Source organism: Diceros bicornis, chromosome 22 (genome assembly GCF_020826845.1).
Source record: "Diceros bicornis minor isolate mBicDic1 chromosome 22, mDicBic1.mat.cur, whole genome shotgun sequence".
NCBI classification, from domain to species: Eukaryota; Metazoa; Chordata; class Mammalia; order Perissodactyla; family Rhinocerotidae; genus Diceros; species Diceros bicornis.
This window is the reverse complement of record NC_080761.1, coordinates 44,454,836-44,477,413: the sequence shown is the minus strand read 5'-3', so window position 1 is coordinate 44,477,413 and position 22,578 is coordinate 44,454,836. Positions and strand designations below refer to the sequence as shown.

Below are 22,578 nucleotides of genomic sequence, written 5' to 3'. Positions count from 1 at the left end.
CATAGAAAGGGAGACAACCAGATTATATGTCTCTTGGTGGAAGTTTATAGTACTATTTATGAAATATCTTTGCCAAAATATCAAACCTGAAACACATCCAGACTCTAGATCTAAATAACAAATTACAAGAAATACAGGTGACAGAGAAAAGTATTAAATGTCATCATGAAGAAGCATTCTGCAAAGTCCAGATTTCAGAAAACTACAGAACAATCTAATTCCTGCAACAAATAAATTGAAAGGGAAAGAAAGAAAGAAAAGAGAAAGAGTAGAACATATAAATTAAAAGAGACTTGTGGAATTTCAACCAATTTCAATATGTTGATCTTATTTTCATCCTTATTCAAATAAACAAATTGTTAATAACAGCTAAAAAAAGAAATGAAAAGCAATATGCGTAAAACTTGGAAGAGACTCTGTTATGGACTGAATTGTGTCCCCTCAAAATTCATATGTTAAATTTCTTAACCTCCATTATCTCGGAATGTGACTATATTTGAAGATAGGGCATTTAAAGGGATGATTAAGTTAAATGAGGCTGTTGGGGTGAGCCTAATCCAATCTGACTGGTATATAAGAAGAGGAAATTTGGACACACAAAAGAAATACCAGGGGTTTGCATGCACGCGGGAGGACTATGTGAAGCAGCTGCAGGATGGTGACCATCCACAACCCAAGGAAAGAGGCCTCAAGAGAAACAAAAACTGTGAGAAAAAACATTTCTGTTGTTTAAACCACCCAGTCTGTGGCATTTTGTTATGACAGCCCTAGCAAACTAATACAAATACTAAAATGATAAATATGTTCACTATTCAATTAAATAAGAAACATATATGGGGATACAAAAAGGAGATATATTTGTAGATCCTGGAGCAATAAATCTCAGCTGAGGAAATGAAGAGAATCAAGCCTCCTGGTGGGAGGTGGGTCATATATAGTTTTAAAAAGCCACAAAATGATTCTGAATTTCCTTCTTGCCCCACTTAGAAACACTGTATTAGGTCCATTCATATGCAAAGAACATGCAAATGAGGACATGGTTATGTCACTACTGCCCTTGGTCACTCAACTGATTCTATTCACCCTTTTATAGCGAGTTCATATATAGTTTCACCAACTAGAATATAAACATTATCACTGGATATCTGCATTGTTTATACTATTGGAAGTGATTCTACTCATTCCCTTCTATTTACCTCCAAAATTCTATGCCAATTTACTGTTTACTTTCTCTCTCTTCTCACTTATAAATTATCCATCCCATTAAAAGGCAGAGCTGTGACAATTCCAAGTTTTAGCTGCCCACTATGTTCCCATCCATTTCATCTCTTAAATGTGTTTAAAGCATTAACAACAGGTTGTGTTTCATCCTAGAGACAGCTGGGTTTTAGGGAGAGGTAATATGCTTCATTATCTCACTCTACTGTCCAAGACAAATGTGCTATTGTATTACGTGTAAAATGTCATCTTTGAAGTCTATTAAGGGTGTGCTGTGAGATAAGCCATCTGGAAAACACAGTGTAGACTGGAAAAAAAAACTATAAGCCAGTTTTTGCACTTTTTTTCTAGCTAAGCCTACCATGACAGCTGCTAAAAACACTGTGTAGTGTAAGTAAAGGCTCTGAAGCCACGCAGGTTAGACACTGCCTCCGACAATAATTAGCTAATACGCAAGTTACTTAATTTCTCTTTGTCTTGTCTGTAAAATTGAGATACTAATGCACATTACATAGGAGTTCTATGAGGGTTAAATGAAATAATACTGGTAATGCACTTGGAACAGAGTAGACAATAAGTGTAATTTCTCCTCTCTTCTTTTAAATATAGAGAATATTTAATATTCTTTATTAAGGGCTTACTCACTTTCACCCTTTCCTTTCCTCTTCTCTGGCTCCATCTTCTTCTAAAAGAGAGAGAGAGAATAGAGAATACTGTTAGATAACCCAATAATATATGGAAACTAGGTTGAGCAAGCTGGTTTTGTAAAGAAGTCCATTGAGCTTCCACGTGGTTTCCTTTGAATTTCGGGAGAGAAAAAGGCTTTGGGAGACCAAGTTTGCAGCTTCCTAGGAAATTCTGTCTGGATTAGGTTAGGACCACCCAGACGTGCTTACTAGGGAGGCGCTGTCCGTGGTACTAGTAATCGCGCATACCCCTGGCAACATTTCCCCCGCCCAAAGTTCTTTTCTAGTCAACGTGCTTCGCGAAGCTCACGTATCTGCCTCGTGGAAGATTCTCAATCATTCTGTTCATTGGCTTTTTTCCTATCTTACCACTCTTTACCTATGTTCCCTTCAACAAAGAACAATTCTCTTCCATCTCCTTATCAACTTCCAATAGATTTTATTTTTCAGACACTGTGGCCGTGCCTGCCGCCTAAGAAGGCGGTTCAAAAATTGGCTCAGGCTATCTTTTCCTAAGCCTTTTGTTAAGTTTCAGAGAAATCCAAGGCTCAAAATAAGAACACAAGAAAGTTAATTTCCAATGCGTTCTTCAAAGACTCTCTTTAGCTGGCAACACCTCTAAGAAACTTTCCCTGCACCTCCATCTTGAGTTAAGCTCCCCTCTTCCTTATTCCCAAAACACCCTGTAAATACATCTCTCAGTAAAGTTATCACATTAAATTGAAACTCGGTACCTGTTATTTTTGAGTGCCGCTAGGGACAGTTTCTTAAAATCTAGGACCCTTACTTTTTTTTTCTTTCTTTTTTTTTTTCAGCACTAGCTAGCTTGTACCCACTCCACTCTCCCTCTCTTCTCTACCATGCCATATCTACCCATGCTGATGAAGCATGAAGTTTCAGAAGATTAGGCCAGGGAAGTTCATTTTGGTTTAATAAAAATTCATGATCTTAGCTTTCATGATCAACTAGTTTGGAATTCATGCAGCCATATTTTTATGCAGTCATAAAAGTACTCATATTAAAATGAAGTTAAAGTTACATACTTATGTAGTAGTAGTATATTCAAGCACTATTTTCATCCTTGCATCTACTTTTTCAATAAAGGAAACCTGCGAGTAATCTGTTGTTCTACATCTGAGTTCTTGAATACCTTGATATTCATCAAGTAGCCTTTCCTTCAATTCCTCAATCCTAATGCTTTGGGCCCAGTTCCTTGTCATAACACAGAACTCTAATGAGAGTAAATTCTATCCTGAACTCATTCTGATTTGGAACCCTGAAATTTTTCCTAGATTGTGTCTGCTTTTCCTTTCATGAACTAGGGTTCTATTTCATCTATTTCTAGATGGCCCTCCTCTGGAACCCAGACATTGCTACATCTCTATTGCCAGATATACCTTCTGCCATGTCCCCTCTACAGTAAAAATCCCTGGTAACTGATGTTAATTCAGAACAGAATATATTAATCCACTCTGCTTTCCTTGGTAGAATGGGGCACCTTTATCCAGAATGTTTTATACACCCGAAACTACCAGGCATTATATAACGGTATGTCCTCAACTGGAAGAACACGTGGGTCTGAGAACTAAGGTATGGAAGCAGGAGTGGCTCTATTTATCATATTTTGTAACCCACACAAGGAACTTATATTTTCCACCCTTACAATTTAAAAATCTGTGGTCCTGGGAAGCCTGGTTCATATAGAGAGAACATTTCACCGTGGGACGTTGTAAGGGTCCCATTTATGCTCTCGGTGCTGCCCCATCACTTCAGGCTCTTCATGCTAAGAGACCAGTTAGCAAGCAAAGGAATCATCTTTTTTAAAGGGGGCAATTGAGCACGTCCATCAGGAAAAGGTAGGGCTTCTGAATCTAAGAAGAGAAAAACACATTTGATATCCAGGTATTGGAATATCTCTTGATATCTCTCTGCCCAACCATGATAGTAAAGGGACATGAGCTACGTTCTGAGAAGGGCATGGTGACAAGCTCACTACTCTCAGGAATGGTGATCTATGTCCCTTACCAAGTTAAGCACCTAGACCACCGGATGTGTGAACTAAGGGTGAGGGAGTCTAGAATGGGTGGTTGAAGAGGGAGACAATGAGTATTAGTAGTGGTCTTGCAACCAGCTGCAGCTGCAGGGGCTGTAGTTTGTCCCACTAACCTTCATAAGTATTCTGACTTGCACAGCAGCGAACTAGACTTCAAACATGAGAATATACCACAGGAGAAATTATAGAGCTGAGAAATAGGAGAGAGTTGTTACAATAAAACTGGGAAATATGTTCTTTAAAAAAAAAAACAATTTATTTAAACTAAAAAAGAAAATAGTTTACCCATTGCTCCCACTCCCTACCCCCCCACCTCTGGCAATCACCAATCTATTCTCTGTATCTATGAGCTTGGTTTTTTTGTTTAGTTTTATTTTGTCATTTTGTTTTTTAAGATTCCACATATAAGAGAGATCATATGGTATTTTTCTTTCCCTGTCTGACTCGACTTATTTCACTTAGCATAATGTCCTTGAGGTCCGTCCATGTTGTCACAGATGGCAAGATTTCATTCTTTTTTATGGCTCAATAATATTCTATTGTATACATATATACTACAATTTCTTTATCTATTCATCCACCAATGGACACTTAAGGTGTTTCCATATCTTGGCTATTGTAAATAATGCTGCAATGAACATGTGGGTGCATATATCTTTTCAAGTTAGTGTTTTCATTTTCTTTGGAAAAATACCCAGAAGTGGAATTTCAGGATCATATCATATTTCTATTTTTAATTTTTTGAGGAACTTCCATACTGTTTTCCACAGTGGGTGCATCAATTTACATTCCCACTAACAGTGCACAAGGGTTCCCTTTTCTCCACATCATCACCAACACTTATTTTTTTGTCTTTTTGTTAATAGTCATTCTAATAGGTGTGAGCTGATATCTCATTGTGGTTTTGATTTTCATTTCCCTGATGATTAATGAGGCTGAGCATCTTTTCATGTTGCCCATCTGTATGCCTTCTTTGGAAAAAATATCTATTCAGGTTCTCTGGCCTTTTGTAAATTGGATTGTTTGTTTTTCTGCTATTGAGTTGTATAAGTTTTTTATATATTTTAGATGTTAGTCTCTTATCAGATATATGATTTGCAAATATTTTCTCCCATTCAGTAGGTTGCCTTTTCATTTTGTTGATAGTTTCCTTTGCAGTGCAGAAGCTTTTTAGCATGAGGTAGTCCCATTTATTTATTTTTCCTTTAATTGCTTTTGTTTTTGGTGTCAGATTCAAAAAATCATTGCCAAGGCCCATGTCAAGGAGATTATTGCCTATTTTCTTCCAGCATTTTTATGGTTTCAGGTCTTATGTTCAAGTGGTTAACTCATTTTCAGTTAATTTTTGTGTATGGTGTAAGATAGTGGTTCAGTGTCATTCTTTTGCTGTGGCTGTCCAGTTTTCCCAACACCATTTATTGAAGAGACTGTCCTTTCCCCATTGTATATTCTTGGCTCCTTTGTCATAAATTAATTGACCATATATGTATGGGTTTATTTATGGTTTCTTGATTCTGTTCCACTGATCTATGTGCTAATACCATACTGTTTTAATTACTATAGATTTGTAATATAGTTTGAAGTCAAGAAGTGTGATGCCTCCAGCTTTGTTCTTTCTTAAGATTGCTTGGGCTATTTGGGGTTTTTGTGGTTCCATACAAATTTTAAGATTATTCTATTTCTTTGAAAAATGCCATTGAAATTTTGATAGAGATTGCATTGAATCTGAAACTCTCTACTTGTTAGTTTTGAGGGCCACTAGGGAGATTTTCTTAAAATCTAGAACCTATATCTTATTCAACTGTGCACTCCTGGAATACAGCACATGCCGAACTAAGTTTTGTCAAACTAAATTTAATTATTGGATCCATTAGAGGGAAGATCTCAACAACACTCCTCTAAAAGGCAACCTGCCTTGTTACATTTGGCTGTGAACTAAATTTCAGAATAGCTAGGCCATTCTGATGATGATATTCTGGACTGAGCCCATTTGCCACCACAACCTCCATATCAGTCTAGTGACTCAGGCTCTCAAGATGACTGGCTAAGAACCAACGCCATCTGTTCCAAAGACTCTGACTTCCCACTGTCCATCTTTCCTCTTCCTTCTCCCATTCTACCTACATACTTGTAATCCCCAATACCTGTGCGTGGGGACCAGCCCCAAAGGCTAAACAAAAACAGCTCATCCATGCTTTCCTCCCAGAAATAGATTTCTATTCCTCGGGCCAGATCGAGGAATGAAACTGCCATCAACAAATAAAACCACCATTTTCTTTCCCAGATAAGAGCAGAGGTTCAAGTAAGAGTGAAAGGTAGAGAAATTAAGAAACTGAAAACTAAGAGATGAGGGTGAAGTGAGAGAGAGTAAAAAACTGTTACGAACGCAGACTCCTTCCTTTCCCCATCTGGGTGGATTTCAACTCTGTTGAGGCTCAGTCAGTAGATGTTAAGCCCTAACCACCACTTCCATGGGCCCCCTGTCTTTAAAAGTTCTTCCTCACTCTACAGCAGATTGGGGGGAGGCAGTCCAAGCTAAGGTATGCCAGAAGAAACATATGGAGTTTCTCATTTGTAAGCAAGCAATTGCTCTCCCTTTAAAACTGTCTTCCTCAGCACTCTGAACCAAAAATAATGTTGTAAATAAGAACCATTCAGTGTTAAGGGAGGCCCACTCTCGTGTAGCTCCTTACCAAAGTTTTCAGGCAACAGATACATAACTTGTGGTTCTCTTCCTACTTCAATCAAGCATCGGCTATAATTTTTTAAATCTTTAAAGCGATGAATATGTTTATTCAAACTCACCTAGGAAGATTAGGAAGAAAAGAAAAGCACTTGGCCTTTAAATCTTCAGAAGAGGCTTTAATGACAGGTTCAGCCTGTTTAATGACAGGCCCAGCACCACACCCCTGTTTTATTATGTTTCATTATTACCGCATAAATTTCCTTTATTACTCATGATAAATAAAAACCAAATACTTGCTGAGGTGGGTTTAAATAGGTAAGAGTGCAAATAAAAATTTACTCTTCAAATATCATGAAGCTGGGATCTTAGATTCTTAAAATATATCTTTATATTTTTTAAGTGTCTTATGTGTACCAAGGTGCCACTCTCAATCTCAGACTAGTGTTTTTTGGTTTTGTTTTTTGTTTTAGGATTGTATCCATAATTCAAAGATGAAAAGAGTACAAAACATTCAAAACAGCAGCCTCAGGATTTTTCACTGCGACTGATTTTTGGCTGATTCCAATAGGAAGACACACCCAAAAGAAAATCGCTAAGGTTGATGCAAGATGTGAAGCTAGTGAAGTTCAAGTACCGGCCTGGGATGAATTTAACCTGCACGTCAGGTGCAGAGCTGTCACTTTCAGATATCTTAAGGGAGAGATGGGGTTATTTTCAATGCTTTTCCGCAGCCATTCGATTACACAAGGAGAGCCTAACGTCTCAAGAGTGAAACCAGCTGGCCCGGGGCTGAAAGAAAAGAAATCCTCTGCTCCTCCTGCTGGAGGGAGGGGATTAGGAGCTGAGAGCATTGATTCGACGTTTCCAAAAGCTCAGCCAAGGCCTTGCTGGACACCAGGCGAGCAGCGCTGCCGGCTCAGCGCGCCACTGTGTGGCGCATGCGCTCCAGACCTTCTGGGCAGGCTCTCCCCGCCCCCACCCTCGTCGGCTGTGACGTCGGCTGTGGGCCGGGCCTTCCCGCCAGCAGTGGGATGCGCCCGCGCCGGCCGGCCGGGCAGGGGGCGGAGCCTAAGGGGGTGGGGAGACCCGGCCCCACCGCCCAGCTGGAAACGGACTCATTCCCAGCCGGCTCTCCACTCCGCCCGAGCGTAGTGCGGCGGCGAGGACGCTGCGACGCGCCCGCACTCTGCGGTCGGAGCCGCTGCGCGCGAGGCTGCGGCCGCGCGAGGCGCCTTTTCCTGGGCGCCAGCCGGGAAAAGCCCGGCTCACCCCTGGGCCGCTTGGCCGCTGCGCGGGCCCCCAAGCCGCGGAGGGACAGCGAAAGGGGACTGACGCTGAGCTGAGCTCTCCCGGGGAGGGGCGAGCGCGCCTGGGCGAGGTGCGGAGGGAGGGAAGAGCGTCGCGAAGCTCACGGCCAGCGGTGGATCATCCGGGCCAGTTTGCGTCTCGGGGCTGCGAGATGCGCGACGAGGACAAGGGCATGCTCGGTGGTGGCGGCGACGACGACGCGGGCCTGGCCAACGCCGCGGCGCGGGGACAAGTGGAGACCGTGCAGCAGCTCCTGGAAGCCGGTGCAGATCCCAACGGAGTCAACGGCTTCGGGAGGCGCCCGATCCAGGTAGCTGGGGCCCCGGGGCCTCGCCGGCAGGGGGCGCACGAACGCGGGGGCGCGGCCTCCGTAGGACGCGGCTGGGACCTAGATCTGCGCCGGCGGAGACCTGTGTCTCCCTTGCTGGAGGTGTGAAGCCCGGGTGTAAAGCAGGTTTTCACCCACCAAAAATTCTAAAGAAAGGGATTGAGCAACTCAGTGCTTCAGTTTAGTTTTTAATGGTGGAAAAAAATATCAGTATTCCCTCTCCCGTCTCAGGATCAGAGATGCAAGGGACAGATTCAGTTGGGGAGGAAAAGGGGAAAGGAGGGTTATTTTGGGAGAACTGCTTTGTCTTGTCTGCCTTTCAGCAAACAGCGATCAACTTTCAACGATAGAGATAAGTAAATTACAAATTATACAATCTGGATTGGATTTAAGGAATCATATAAAATCATAGCACATGAAAAAAAATTCACCGTCAACTTTTAAGCTACGATATGAAATTGTATTCTTTCCTCATAGAGGGGAACTGAATACAAAGGAATGAGACAATTCCTTAACCACAGTACTTAATTCCTTTTATTTTGTGTTGGCAGTGTCTCTTATGTGTTACATAACAAAAAAAAAAAATATGTTTCTATAGATTTTTATTATTTAATTATACTGAATGCTCAGATTATAAGAGCATTCCTGAAGCAACTGTTAGATCCTTTTTAAATGGCAAGGGGTCTTCATAAATAATTAGCCTCTTCATTGCTAAAATCCATTTATTCAATTTGTTTAACTATTAATTCCACTTTAATTAGGACTGGTATATTTTTTAATTCCTTTAAAGTCTAAAATAATGTTTTGTGCTTTACTGTTAACTTTGATGATCATATTTATTATTCACCTCACTATCACCTTCCAGAGCCAAGCTATTATTAAGGAATCTTGTTAGTCATGTAGATTTTAAAGAAAATGTGTTCATTCCTTTTGAATTCTTAGAAAGTGTTATAAGAAATGAGGGTTTTAAGCAGCAAAAATATTAAGTAGTTCTTAAAGATTTCAAATTATATTAATAATTGTAAAAAGAGGTTTTATGGTTTTAATTTGGCATTTTTTGACATATTAAGAACCACTTTTTTCTCCTCATCTCTGTATGTGAAATACCCTTTACATCACTAGTAGAAATGATAACATTTCTTGGTTTTTAAGAGCGGAAATGGATGTTCTTAATAGTCATAAAACAAGAAAAATAGTATACTTTCAATTACATGGTACATTTTAAAACATAAACTCACAAGAACAAATAACTCCATTTTGGATAGTTATCAAAAATTGTTTTATCGTTAAAATAAGAAAGTAAATGCTTGCATAATGTACATTTACACAGATGGCTACTATAGGATTCCTGCATTGCTAACTTATTCATTGCTCTGATTGGATTGCTAACATCCAAGGTCTTTTTTATATAGCAAAATATTTACTATTTAATATTATAAAATCCTAGCACATTATAAAATCCTGTACAATGTAAATATAGTGTTTATTTGACATGTTACATTAAATATATTACCCTCTAAACTTTAGCCCTTACTATAACATTAACTTAAAATATTAAAATGGTAAACTGTTCATTAAAAACAATTTGTTTTCATCATTTTATAAAACTGTGCATGACTTTATTTACTTTTTCTGCTCCATCTGCAATTTTGGCACAAATTGTTGGACTATATTCCACTTATGAGCACAGACATATATAACAGTTAAAAACAAAAGCCTTCCACAGGGGATTTACTACGAGAACTAAACAAAATAAACCTTATTTTAAACTTAGTTGTTTCTTATTTTCTCCCTTAAAGCATTGCTCTGACTTCTAAAAAAATATATTAACTGACTGCTTAATGAATATTTTAAACCCAGATTATGGCTGGGGTGGGGGGAAAGCAAGGGAAATAATTTAAGACTTTAAAAGCTTTTCAACTTAACTTGGCCCATAAATCATATAACAAAATAGATGCCCATGTTCTGATGGAAATTAAAAAAAAAAATCCCACAACGACGATAAGCATTTTATCATTTGCTCTTTCTTGTCTCCGCACGTTTGAAGAATAAAATGGAACTCAATTAGGGCTGAGGAGAGAGGAGGAAAGAGAATAACTGGAGGGTGGGGGGTTATTGCATCAGCGAATAGAGCGTAACTGAACTCCTGAGGCTTGGAAGCTCTGCGGCAATAGGTGGATACTTCATGAATAGGTATTTCTTTGAAATGGCTCTACCTGTCCCTGCCCAAGCCTGCATCTCGCAGCCTACACCCTCGCCCTGACCACGCTGCTCTCCCCCGCAGGTCATGATGATGGGCAGCGCCCGCGTGGCCGAGCTGCTGCTGCTCCACGGCGCGGACCCCAACCGCGCGGACCCCGCCACCCTCACCCGACCCGTGCACGACGCGGCCCGGGAGGGCTTCCTGGACACGCTGGTGGCGCTGCACCGAGCCGGGGCGCGGCTGGACGTGCGCGACGCCTGGGGCCGCCTGCCCGTGGACCTGGCTGAGGAGCGGGGCCACCGCGACGTCGCCCGGTACCTGCGCGCGGCCGCGGGAGATTGATGGCGGGGACACCCAGCCGCCCACAAGGACTTTTCCTTTTTTCCCCAGTTCCCCACCCCAACTTAGTTCAATGAAGGCTGCAGACGTGGAGCGGCGGAAAGCCTGAAAGCCTGAAAGCCTTCCTGGGCGACTCACTCCCTGCGGGGAAGGAGGGGCAGACCGGGAATAAGTTGCTGTTTTTTTTTTTTCCCTGGATCCCGCCCTCGACACTCACTGAGAAGCCAAACGCAGAGAGGTGAGGCAAATGGATTTCCAGCGAGATTTAGGAGAGGAATATGAAGTTCCCAAGTGTCGTTTGCTTTTCAGGGTTTTCTGGCAAAAAGTGGCATGTGAAGAAATCCTCGACCGACCCCGGGTGCCTGCGGATCTTCGCCGGGAAGATGCTGGCGGCGGCGTGGGAGGAGGCGATGATTGGCATTCGGCTGGAGGCAGGTGATAAGTTCACCCCACTGATCTTGAAGGAGCCCCCTGTAAGCCCCCACTTCCGGCGTTAGGCCCTGGGGGCTACGAGGGCAGAGCTGAAGACAGGACCAGAAGAGGACCGTGGATGTGGGCGTCAGTAGGTGCCCAACGCTTTACACGCAGTGCGGTGCCCGGCAAGCCACGTGCACAACGATACTCACTAGAAGCCCTGAGACTCGTGCCCAGCTCCACGGGCTAGTGACGGGGAAGAGAGGATGCGGAGCCACCACGAATTTGCCCACAGGTTCTAAAATCCCTGGGTCAAGGTGATGCAGAACAGCTCTCAGAAAGGGGCTGGCGCTTGCTGTTGTTCAGTGGAGGCGAGATTCCTGTGGTGGTCCAGATGTCAGCGCACGGAATGAGGTGGTGGATTGTAGCAAGAGCAACTGTAGCGGTTAACGGTAACGATTTGCTTCATCTATATACGATAGGATACAGAAACCCCCCTGTGGTTGCCACTTGAAAAGATTGCGTGATATTTTGTACTTCTGAGTTGTTCTTCAGTAACAGTCTTACTTAATGGGGAGACTTTTTAAATAACAAAGTAACTCGTGGCCCTTGGTAAAGAGGCGAGGAAGACCTACAGCTCTTAAATGATGCTATGGGACAGTGCCAACGCCTAGTTTACTTTCATCCTTAATCTATTTATTTCTTTGTTAAGTTTTCTGACTATTTCCTTTACTAGAGTGTCTCAGGGGGTCCAACTATGAAATATTCCAAATGTGTTTTAGAAGATCGATGCACTTACCCAGTAAATTATCTCGGGATATTTCCCAAAGGGTTGCTGAAAGAGTAGACTGAGTATAAAACTGTTGAAAATATATGATGGCTCTTGGAATACCTTAATATCTCTGACAGACTAAAGGTGCACTGCTTTGGGATTTAATTTCCAGTTTTGCTTGATTCATTACAGCACTAGAACAACTGATACTTCACTGCTTTAATAAAGAAAAAACAACAGAGATCGGACTCCAAGATGTGGGTGATTTGGTTTAAAAACATGTCCATGGATTTACCACTAACTTCTGAGAAATGTTAAAGGCGTTCACTTCTTGCACTCTTTCTAATAATTGTTGATAAGTGATAACAACAGTTTATAAAAACTGCTTACACATAACATAGAAAGATTTACACATGTTGTGTGTGTGTGTGAGAGAGAGAGAGAGAGAAACGAGGGAACAGAAAAAAAATGAATTTGAGAGATTTATAAGAAGGGGTCCCTTTGAGCTAAATAAACAAATCTTTACTTCTATGTCAATTCTTTATTCCCTAAATGAATATATTACTGGGGAAGCTTAGTTAAGAATCAGAGCATATCTTATTGGAAAAAATATATAAACATTTTGACAAATAACTTGTGCCAAGCTTGCTTTAAAATACATTTGTTCATTTAACACTTAAAACAAACCTGAGAGATAGGTATTGTTTCCCAGATGAGGACAATGAGACAGAGAAATATCAAGTAACTTGTCAAAGGTCACAAGATATTCATTCCATGGTTGTGCAAAGTAAGTCTGTCTGGCGCCAAAGCTTATGATTTTGTTTTGTTTTGTTTTCCCACTGCTCCATCCTGTTCTCCAAAATTACTAATGATAGATATAAAGTCAACTACTTAAAAAAAAATGCAGAAAGATCTCCCTTTTAAGTTCGTAGGATAGTTCCTTTTTCTTTCTACAGTATCTAATAAATCTGAACAGATTGTTTTAAATCTATTTTAAAATGTGAACAATATGGAGAATAGCCCCAAAAGAAAGACCTAAAAAACACTTTTGGAACAAAGATAATGGAAACCCCACTCTCAAATTAAGCCATAAGGACAGAAAATACAATTCTAGTTATCACTTAACCACCCAATCATTATTGGCTACAAGAATAGTATTTTTAAAGTTTATGTTGTTTTACAATTACTAAGCATTCTGCATAAAAGAAGTCAATTGATCATTTAAAATCTTCCATTTGACTTATGAATCCCTCATTTTTTCTTCTACTTAAGTTCCAAGATATTCAAATTTGCTAGTTGTATGAGGCTGAGTAATGAAAAATAATAATCCCTTGAAATACATATGAAACATGTGATTTCATTCCTAATTTAAAGAAATTGTGGAACTGAATGACAACCTGATATTAAAGGAAACTAAAACAAGAAAATATGGTTGTGGATCTCACAGTACTAGATTACATTGTTTTTTGTTTTATGAATATATATATACTAAAACATTATTGGAAATCAAGTACCACATGGTTGCACTGAAATAGTAATTTGTTAATGCATGTAAAAGTAAATTCAGTTTCAAAAGCCACCTGATAGACAGGTTTGGCTGATGTGTTTTATCAGCATTACAAGGAGGTATACACTGTTAAATTTGTTAAAGATTCCAGTTTGAAGGATACACACAAACAAATATAGCTCTATATACATGAACCCTACTTCTGGCTCCATTGTGAAATTATAGAAAAATATATATCTTAATTTCTATATCTAAGTCTAAAATATTACCAAGATTTTTACCAGATCTTACTACCTGAACTTCATTCCAAGATCTGGAAGTGAAATAAATTCAGAATTCATTAATTTTATTCATTTGGCCTCATTTTTATATTTCCTTTTTCAGCAGAGTGCATGGATGAAGAAACAAGGATGATTTACTACGAAAGCAAACTCTCTCTAAAGTTTCTTGTGCTCTAATGGCTAAAATTAGTAATTTCAGATCTAGGGAATGAAACATTCAAAAGGAGAGCTCGTGATCCATAAAATTCCAAACAGCTTTGAGAAAGTGTGTACATAGGAATGCTTTTATATTTTATTTCTGTATTATGGCAAACACAATATGATGTCCAGGACCAAACAATTCATCTTATGAAGCTAGGTAACTGGCCTTCAGCAAATAAATACAACTAATTTAACTTACACTTACACTGAGATCTATATTGCCCTTCCTTTATGGGAAACGTTAAAAACAAACTACTTGTATGTTAATATGTAATATTCCATAGGGATTTCTTTCACCACCTCTATAATTACCTGTCAATTATTTCAAAAATTATTTCATGCTTATTTTCCTTTTATGCTTTACCAGAGGCTGATTGTTTTTATGATAGGGTATAATTTTTCCAATGTTCAAGACATTTTCCTTCTACCAAAAGAAGAGCAAGTAAAATTAGTGATCTAGAAAAATGATAGAAATCATCTGAAGAAGCACTTTTGTGGACTGCCTTCTGAAGCAAATGCAAAAGCTGGTGTCGTCTAAAGTACAAGAGGTCTGCTTTCATGTTTATGTCAGCAGCTAATCATAACCAAATTCTAACATGGTTAGTAGGTTTTCATTATTAACGAACTAGTTATTTTGTGAAAATTTGAAGAAGAATTTTTAGGCTGATGTAATTTCACACTGTTCAATTACCAAGCTACGAATAAATATATAGAGGTTGACAGATGATAGATAGAACATATATTTAAAAATTTCAAAAATTACTTGAAGGAGCAACAACAGTTGAATCACAATACTTTCAATATCTTCTCCTGTTCTACTTATAACCCCAGGGAATAAAGAGAGAATGGAGAAAAGAAAAATTAGCACTTGATTGGAAGATACAAGGCCTGGGTTCCAGTATTGGTTCTTCAGCTAATTCAATATATGACTTACTAAGTCATATAACTTTGATGAGCCTCAATTTTCCTCATCTATAACAGGTGGGAGTTGGACTGGATTCTAAGTTCCCTACGATCACCGAAGTTTTATCCTTTTATGAGTTTGTTGCCAACATGACTGTAGTGGAGTCTTACATTTTATTAGTAATAATTTTGCCATGGTGTGAGCCAAGGAAAGAGATATAGAGGAATGGAGAGGAGACACACATTTTTAAATTCTGGAGCACTAGAGGGGGAAATATCTTTATAAGCACCACCTCCACCAGGTAGATGAAAAATGACAGACAAGTTTGTGGGAACTAGGAAAGAAAAGATGCTTTGCAAAATAAATAATTATAAAATCTTTCCCACTTCATCTTAACTCTAATTTTTCCTGTTGCTTTTTGCATTTCTCTCATGCCACTCAGAGCCACTAGAAGAATTAGTTTCTTAAAGTGAGATAAGCAAGTAGACCCAATAGATTTATAAAATAATGCTGAAGTCGATATTTACAAACTAATGTAAGTGATCTGAAAGAAAAAGTGGTTTTTAAATGAGCATATAATGAGGGATTCTGACCTAAATGGGGTTGGCGTAGGAGTTAAAACCAAGAGAAAAGGTCCGGGATATTAAAAGAAACAGAAAGTGCAAAGGAAAGAGAATGCTTAAAACATGTAGAAGTCACGAGAAGATGAGTAACTCTGTAAACAGTTGGCACAGACTTTACAGACCTGTTTCTAAGGGTCTGTACTTTCTGGTTTGTTTCCATCGGATTCCCTGAAACTTTAAGTCCTTAAATTTTGCCTGGGTGATAGTAGGAACCAGCTGGTTAGGGAAGAGTTCTATGTCACCTGAATATGCACATATCGGCCATTTCAGGAGGGCAGAGAATGAGATGAAAGAAAGCAACAAAAGGAATAGAAAGAGAGCAGCTTGGTGGTGTTTTGTGGAAGACGGGTCAATAGTTCAACAGAATTAATCAAATCAAACCAAAACAAACTGTACATGGTCTACATGCTGCTGGAATTTGTGAAATATTTCCAGGCCTCAAATAATAGGAATCTGCTCATTCCCCACTATCTTGATTTTCTATAAAACTTTTCTCAAATTCAGCTATTACAAATGGATGACTCCTTTCTTGCCTCTTGAGTCCTCTACTCAGAAGATTTTAAATTCGTTCCTTGCACAAGAAAAAAAGGACTTATAGAAACAGTAACTTTTATATGTCATCCCTTTATTAATTCTGTAATAAAGGAAAATTTGCTTTGAAGCAAGTGCTGCTAATGAAATAATATGTAACTGGCATAAATTACATATTAAGCACAGTAATATAAATCAACATGTACGTCAAAACTGAGCACCCAACTCTAATTTACTAATTTGAAGTGCGAAATAAATATAAACCAAAGATTTTGTGGGGCGGGGGGGACTATGAGAGATGTATGAAGATGATATGCCAACTCACAGCTATCTACATTATACTGAAAGTTTACAAAGGAACCCCAAACAACTATGAATCCTCTTCGCACCCAGAAGCCCCTGGCATTAGACCTCCAGTAGACATACAGAGTCAGTGCTGACACAGAAAATATTTTACAACAGAGTTTAAGTCAAAACTTTAAGAGCAATTATACTAATTAAACCATGTCTCATTTCCCTTTCATATTTGGCCTTCTCCCAAAATGTGTAATCTTCTATTTATCCTCTCATTCAAATATTCTGTTATGATAGGGTTGTTGCTACTTTCTTTGAACTCTTTCTTATGTGACCTCTAGGTCTCTGTTTCACTTTAAGCAAACTCCCCTCTACCTTCTTATCCCTTCACAAATTTCTCTATCTCCTTGCCTTAGCTGAAAAATGAGTCTCCCTGAGAATCCCACTTCCTTCTGCACCAGATACTAGGTACTGGGCTGTGGGTAACAAGTGGGAGTCAGGACCAGTAATGAGTGTTTGCTGTTTGGCTTTCAATATAATCCCAAACCAAATATGTAAGGATTATCCATTGTTATTCAGGTTTCACTCATCTCTTAGTATAAATAATTGCCTTTTGTTTTCTTTATCTGGTTAAGCTGTAAATAACTTCCATATATGTTATTCCATATTTTATAATATGTTTATAAGAAATAACATATAGACATAAAATAGTAAGCAATTTATTCTGTTCACAAACCCACAGATAGTCAACAGATTATTGACAACACATGGAGTTTTCTTCTGAAGGGTGAGTATTGGAAATATTTATACCCAAGGGCTCCTCATTCCATCTGTGGGTTATGAGTTGCTAAGCTCTATCACCTTTCCTAATGCACAGCAGTCCCCTTCCCAGTCCTCTGTATTCCCTCCCAACATGCCACCTGGAGTTATAAACTATAACCTTGCCTCAAATATTTTGTCATCCTCTACTACTCTCTAATCTCTGGCTGCCTTTGATAGAGTTTTCACATATGGATCTATTCCAGGATTTCAGGAGCCTTCTGTTTAAATCCCATCCTAAACAGAATAATTTAATGTCATTCCCTTTCTAAAGAAAAATTAAATGACATCTCATTTTACATTCCCCTCCAGGAATTTATTACATCTGTACAATGACCATGCTGTCCTGACCAGTCATTTAAGACCAACAGAAAGGGAAGTGGTTCTGCACGCTGGCTTCATATCAGAATCACCCATGGAGGTGTTCTAAAATCGAGATTTACTGACCAACTTCAGGTCTAAGAATTAGAATCTCTGGGTTTGGGGTCCCAAATTTCTGTGGTTACTTTAAAGTTCCCATTCATGGTAAACTTGCAAACAGTACAGAAAATAAACAGAATGAGGTAAAAATCTCCTGAAACCTCCCTACCTTCTCATTCTCACTACCCAGGGATAACCACTATTTTTAAAAATTTTTAAGTAACCTCCCAGAAACATGGATACATGTAATTGTAAACACACCTCCCCCAACACAGATATTTGGAAAACATAAATGGGACCATACTATTCTGCAACTTGTTTTCTTGATTAGTAATAGACCTTTGACAACTTCCATTTTCTGGACATATAGATGCTCTTCATTTTTTAATGGGTGCATAGTTTTGTATTTTATGGATGAACCCAAATGTTTTAAAACCAGCCTCCTGTTGACAAACATCTAAATTGTGTCCTTTTTCCTTTCCTGCTCTTTTTTATACTACTACATATGATGCTATAAAGAACCTTCTTTGCACCCTTATATGAGCTACCTGCAGCAATTTATAGGAGTGAAATTGCTGAGGCTAAGGGTACATCTCTCTTTCTCTCTCTCTCTCTCATACACACACCCACACACACACAGAGTGTGTCTGTGCATGTGTGTCTGTGTGTAAAATCTTTCCATACTTATATGAGTGTGTTTATATATGTGTTTGTTTATATATCTTCAATATTTACATATATGTATATATATACTTATATATACTTTTCATACTTATATGAGTTATAGGAGTGTAATTGCTGAGTCAAAGGGTACATGTATCTTTATATATGTATATATACATACATATATAATGTATATTTCTTTCCGTAAATATATACATACACTACATATATAGTATATATATTTCCATACATATATTTATGTTTGTGTATCTTTGCATACTTATACAAGCTATAGAAGTGGAATCGCTGAGTCAAAGGGTCCATATATGCCCATACAATTTTGATAAATAGTGTAAAATTGCCTTCCAAAACAATTGCACCAAGTTACAATAATGTGCAAGAGTGATTGTTTCTTGACAAGTTTGCCAAAGTTATCACTCCTTTTTATTTCTGCTACACCTATAGGTATATGTCATTGTTCTATTACATTTCTTTACTAATGAGTAAAATTGAATATCTTTTCATATATTTTTTGACGATTTGTATATCCTCTACTATAAACTGCCCATTATATTCTTTGCTCATTTTTCTACTGGGTTATCTTTTTACTCATTTATGTTTTTATTTATATATTCTAGAAGTTAACTTTTTGTCATATATGTTCAAATAATAGTTTTAAAATCTTGCTTATGGTGTCTTTTGTCTTATATCTTTGGGATTTTCAGTTTAAGCATGTCCAATATTAGCAAAATTTCTCATGGAATTTTGATAATCAAGAGTTACCTGCGGGAAAAAGCTAGTGTCCTGGGACATCCTGGGATGGGGGAAGGTGGCACAAGACAAAGTATGTTAAGTAAAGTGCCCCCTCCTATGTGCCTGTGGGATGAATTTGCTGATCCAAAATGGAAAATAATTTTCCTCCACTCAAAAACTCACATCTGCAGAGTCAGTTTTTTAGGCCAAAGGAAAAGAGCAAAGAAAAACTCCGACATTCAGTGATTCTCTGTCTGCACAGATGACCCACCAATAGCTCACTCCTGTCGACTCCAGCCTTTAGTACACCAGAAGGAGCACAGGGCTTGCAGTCCAAAGCCCTTCTTGATGATTCCAGCCCTGGCACTTGCTGGCCAGATAGTGTCCATGGTTTGAGCCCCTCTGGGCCTCAGCATTCTTACCTGTAAAGTAGGGGTAGTAATCCCAAATTCAAAGGGCCACTGTGAGGATAAAATAAGTAATATAAGTGATAGGGCACGCACATAATACTGCTCAGTTGTTGATCATACACTTTTTTGAAGCGCACCTAGCCAAAAGTCACTTGGAATTCTAAAAGTCTTTGGAATGCCACAAATTAGTTGTTTTGCTACAGATTCATCTTCATAATTGTATTTTGCTTAGTCTAATATTAAAATTAGATAGAATTCCCCTGCATTCCGTAACTAACAAAACACAGGTGTTGGGCAGCAGGGGAAAACCAAGATGGAATTTAAGTCTAAATTTTAAAATTTATATTCATTGAACACAGAGCTTTCTGTATAATACTCTTATTCAATGCTCTTACTCAAATGGCATTCCTCTGAAGAGGGTGACTCCCCTTGTCCACGGAACAAGTTTGGGTGGAGAGGAAATGATTATAGGTTAAGCTATACAGGCCCAATCCATACAGACAGATCCCTGAATTTAAACTTGGCTGGGAAACTGAGGCTCAGCAGACCCCTCAGGCATAATGGGATAATATGATGTTTAATTTCATGTGTCAACTTGGCTAGGTTATGGTACCCCATTGTTTGGTCAAACTGCAGCCTAGATGTTGCTGTGAAGGCATTTTTTTAAAAAATAATTAACATTTAAATCCATAGACTTTGAATAAAGCAGATTATCCTTCATAATGTGTATGGGCCTCATCCAATCAGTTGAAGGCCTTAAGTGAAAAAACAGGTTCCCCAAAGAAGAAGAAATTCTGTCTCCAGGCTGCCTTCTGACTCAAAACTGCAACATCATCTCTTCCCTAGGTCTCCAGCGAGCCTGTCTGTCCTGCAGATTTCAGATTTGCCAGCCCCACAATCGGGTAAACCAATTCCATAAAATAAATCACACATACACACACACACACACACACACGCATTCTATTGGTTCTGTTTCTCTGGAGAACTCTGACTAATAATTTCAAGAGATGCATAGTACCGGTTTTCTTACCCTCACCCACCATCGTTTATTGCCACAGCTCATCACCCTGCCTGGGCCCAGGAAACCCTTCACTCTCCTACTTCTCTAGGGTTCTTAAATGATACTTAATGCTGGAATTGGGCAGGATTTTTCCTCCAAGATGCTTTCTCTGAACTACTCACCCCCTAATGTGCCCCTCCTCTGTTGGCCATAAAGTGAAATCCCCTCATTACGATTGTACGTTTTTACTAGTCCATCTCTCCTAATAGTTTTTTTTGGGGGGGAGGGAGAAGGGTGGAGAGTGGTCATCGGTGTAGGGCAATACAGAGCAGGCTCTGGCTCCCATGGAGTTTACATACTACTGTGAGAGACAAGTTAACATATTAAGATAATTTCTGTATGCTAAGTGCTATACGGTAAAAACAGGGTGATGTGATGATGCCTGAAAGAGGAAGAGTCTCTGAGCGGGGATCCTTGAGAAGAGACGTGAAGGAGAAGGAGTCAGCTTTATGAAGAGTGAGAAAGAGCATTCATTCTAGACAGAGGAGTGGCAAGCAGCCTCAGCATGGAGCACCGTGTCCGGTAAATTCTGAGTGAATCCTACCGGAGAGGGGAGAGGTGCATCTGTAAAGATCTAAGTAGATATTCAGAGTGGCTATTGAAAGGTGGTCCCTACGTCCCACTTCATCCAATCGCGGGTCATGTGATGGGGAAGTGGGAGAAGCCTGTCGCCAGACCTGGCCTCTCAGTTACAGTACCGGTGGCTTGCATAATCCAAGCCTCCCTTTCCTCCTCCAAGTAGTGAGGGGCTGGGCGTCTAATCTATAAGGCCCTTTCAGCTCTCCCGCTGTGGCTCCACTTCTGCAGCTAGGCCACTAGGCCCGGGCACATGTAGACGCCGCTGTGGGGCGGGCCACCTTTGGGCTCCGAAGCTGGGCCTAGTCCCACAGTCTCTTTTACACGCGCGGCTGCCCAGGCCGCGCCCCCAGCCCGCGAGGCGCTGGACCGATGGAGACTGACTGCTGGCCCGGGAGGTGGGGACACCGGGTCAGCGCCACCCGCCTGAAAGCAGCGTCCTGGGCTCGACTTCCCGCCTTCGGGGAGCCAGCGAGCCCGCGTCCGAGCTCCATCCAGCCCGAGAGCCGGGACCCGGCAGACTGCGCCCTGGAACCGGGCTCCTCCATGTCCTCAGGCCGCCTCCGTGTCCTGGACTCACCCCTGCTTTATGCTGCTCCTTCCTTTCCTTCCCCCGCTTTTCCTGTTCTGAGTGGACCACGGAGGGGAGGGGGGGGAGGGTGTCCAGAAAGAAAGGATCAGTGATGTGGAAGAAGAGAGGAGGCAGAGGGAGGGGGCGAGGCGAGGGGAGAGGGACCACGCTGCGGCGGCAGGCGGCGGGAGAGAAGGGTGTCCGGGCGCCGGCCCGGGGCCCGGGAGGACGCGGGCAGCCGCGGGTGGGGGCGGGCAGCGCCGCCGGGGGACGAAAGAGGAAGAAGCGTTCAGATGCTCCGCGAGTCTCTTAAGTTAAAACCGAAAATAAAAACGGCCTGGGCGAGCGGACTCGGTTCCAGGCCCAGCCCGGCGCCCTCGGCAACGAGGAGGCCAGGGAGGGGAAGGGGCGCCCGCACCCTGAGGGACCCCAGGGTTGGGGTTCGGCTCCGCCTACCTGGTCAGGCGCCCGTCCCGCCGCTCCAGCGCCGCCAGCGCCACGCAGTGTCCAGATGTCGCGTCGGCGCAGCGGTTTGCTTTAATTTCGCCGGTTTCCCAAATCAAGAAGCAGAGCATAGCGCCATTTCTTTCAAACTGACATCCAGCCTCCTGAATGGCGGAGAGAGCAATGAGATGACCTCGCTTTCCTTCCTTCCTTTTTCTCTTTTAAATAATCTGGTTTGGAGAAACGGACGACCCTCGGCGCGGGGCGTGAGGAATAAAGGCAGGGGTCCAGGGGAGCGGGGACGCGAGCGGGACCAGAAGCCGCCGGAGCGCGGCGGTTCCTGGTTTGGCCGTGTCAGGTGACGAATGTCGCGTGGGGGCGGGCTGCCTAGAGATGCGTTCCGGCGTTCTGTTCTCGGGCTGTCACGCCGTGGGGAGCCCGCGCGGAGGCTGAGAAGGTTGGGGGGGGAGCGCGGATCGGGCGGGAAAGAGGAGGTGGGGGGGGAGGGAGAGGA

General features: G+C 41.0%; 1 protein-coding gene and 1 long non-coding RNA gene across 4 annotated transcripts in view; one reads left to right on the top strand and one right to left on the bottom strand.

Moving 5' to 3' along the window:
- LOC131420126 (uncharacterized) overlaps positions 1–1,896 on the bottom strand; it is a 31,561-nt gene extending 29,665 nt beyond the window's left edge. The window contains exon 1 of the long non-coding RNA XR_009223469.1: positions 1,864–1,896. This is a non-coding gene — a long non-coding RNA (uncharacterized LOC131420126). The remainder of the gene's footprint in view (positions 1–1,863) is intronic.
- Positions 1,897–7,883: 5,987 nt separating this feature from the next.
- CDKN2B (cyclin dependent kinase inhibitor 2B) lies at positions 7,884–20,543 on the top strand. Of its 3 annotated transcripts, XR_009223468.1 has the most exons (4): positions 7,884–8,261; positions 10,564–11,687; positions 17,091–17,135; positions 20,260–20,543. XR_009223468.1 is itself a non-coding variant. In XM_058565904.1 (2 exons), the coding sequence occupies exons 1-2, from the start codon at positions 8,103–8,105 to the stop codon at positions 10,822–10,824; spliced, it is 420 nt and encodes a 139-aa protein (XP_058421887.1). In that variant the 5' UTR covers positions 7,884–8,102; the 3' UTR covers positions 10,825–12,255. The 3 variants fall into 3 exon arrangements, 1 of the variants encoding a protein (XP_058421887.1); XR_009223467.1 differs by lacking the exon at positions 20,260–20,543 and having other exon boundaries at positions 17,091–18,197; XM_058565904.1 differs by lacking the exons at positions 17,091–17,135; positions 20,260–20,543 and having other exon boundaries at positions 10,564–12,255.
- The last annotated feature ends 2,035 nt before the right edge of the window (positions 20,544–22,578 follow it).

What these genes read in the sequence shown, in the direction of transcription:
- CDKN2B (XM_058565904.1), top strand. Translation starts at nt 8,103, where the DNA reads ATGCGCGACGAGGACAAGGGCATGCTCGGTGGTGGCGGCGACGACGAC. An exon ending in TCGGGAGGCGCCCGATCCAG is followed by an intron (nt 8,262 to 10,563) that starts GTAGCTGGGGCC and finishes TCTCCCCCGCAG; the next exon opens with GTCATGATGATGGGCAGCGC.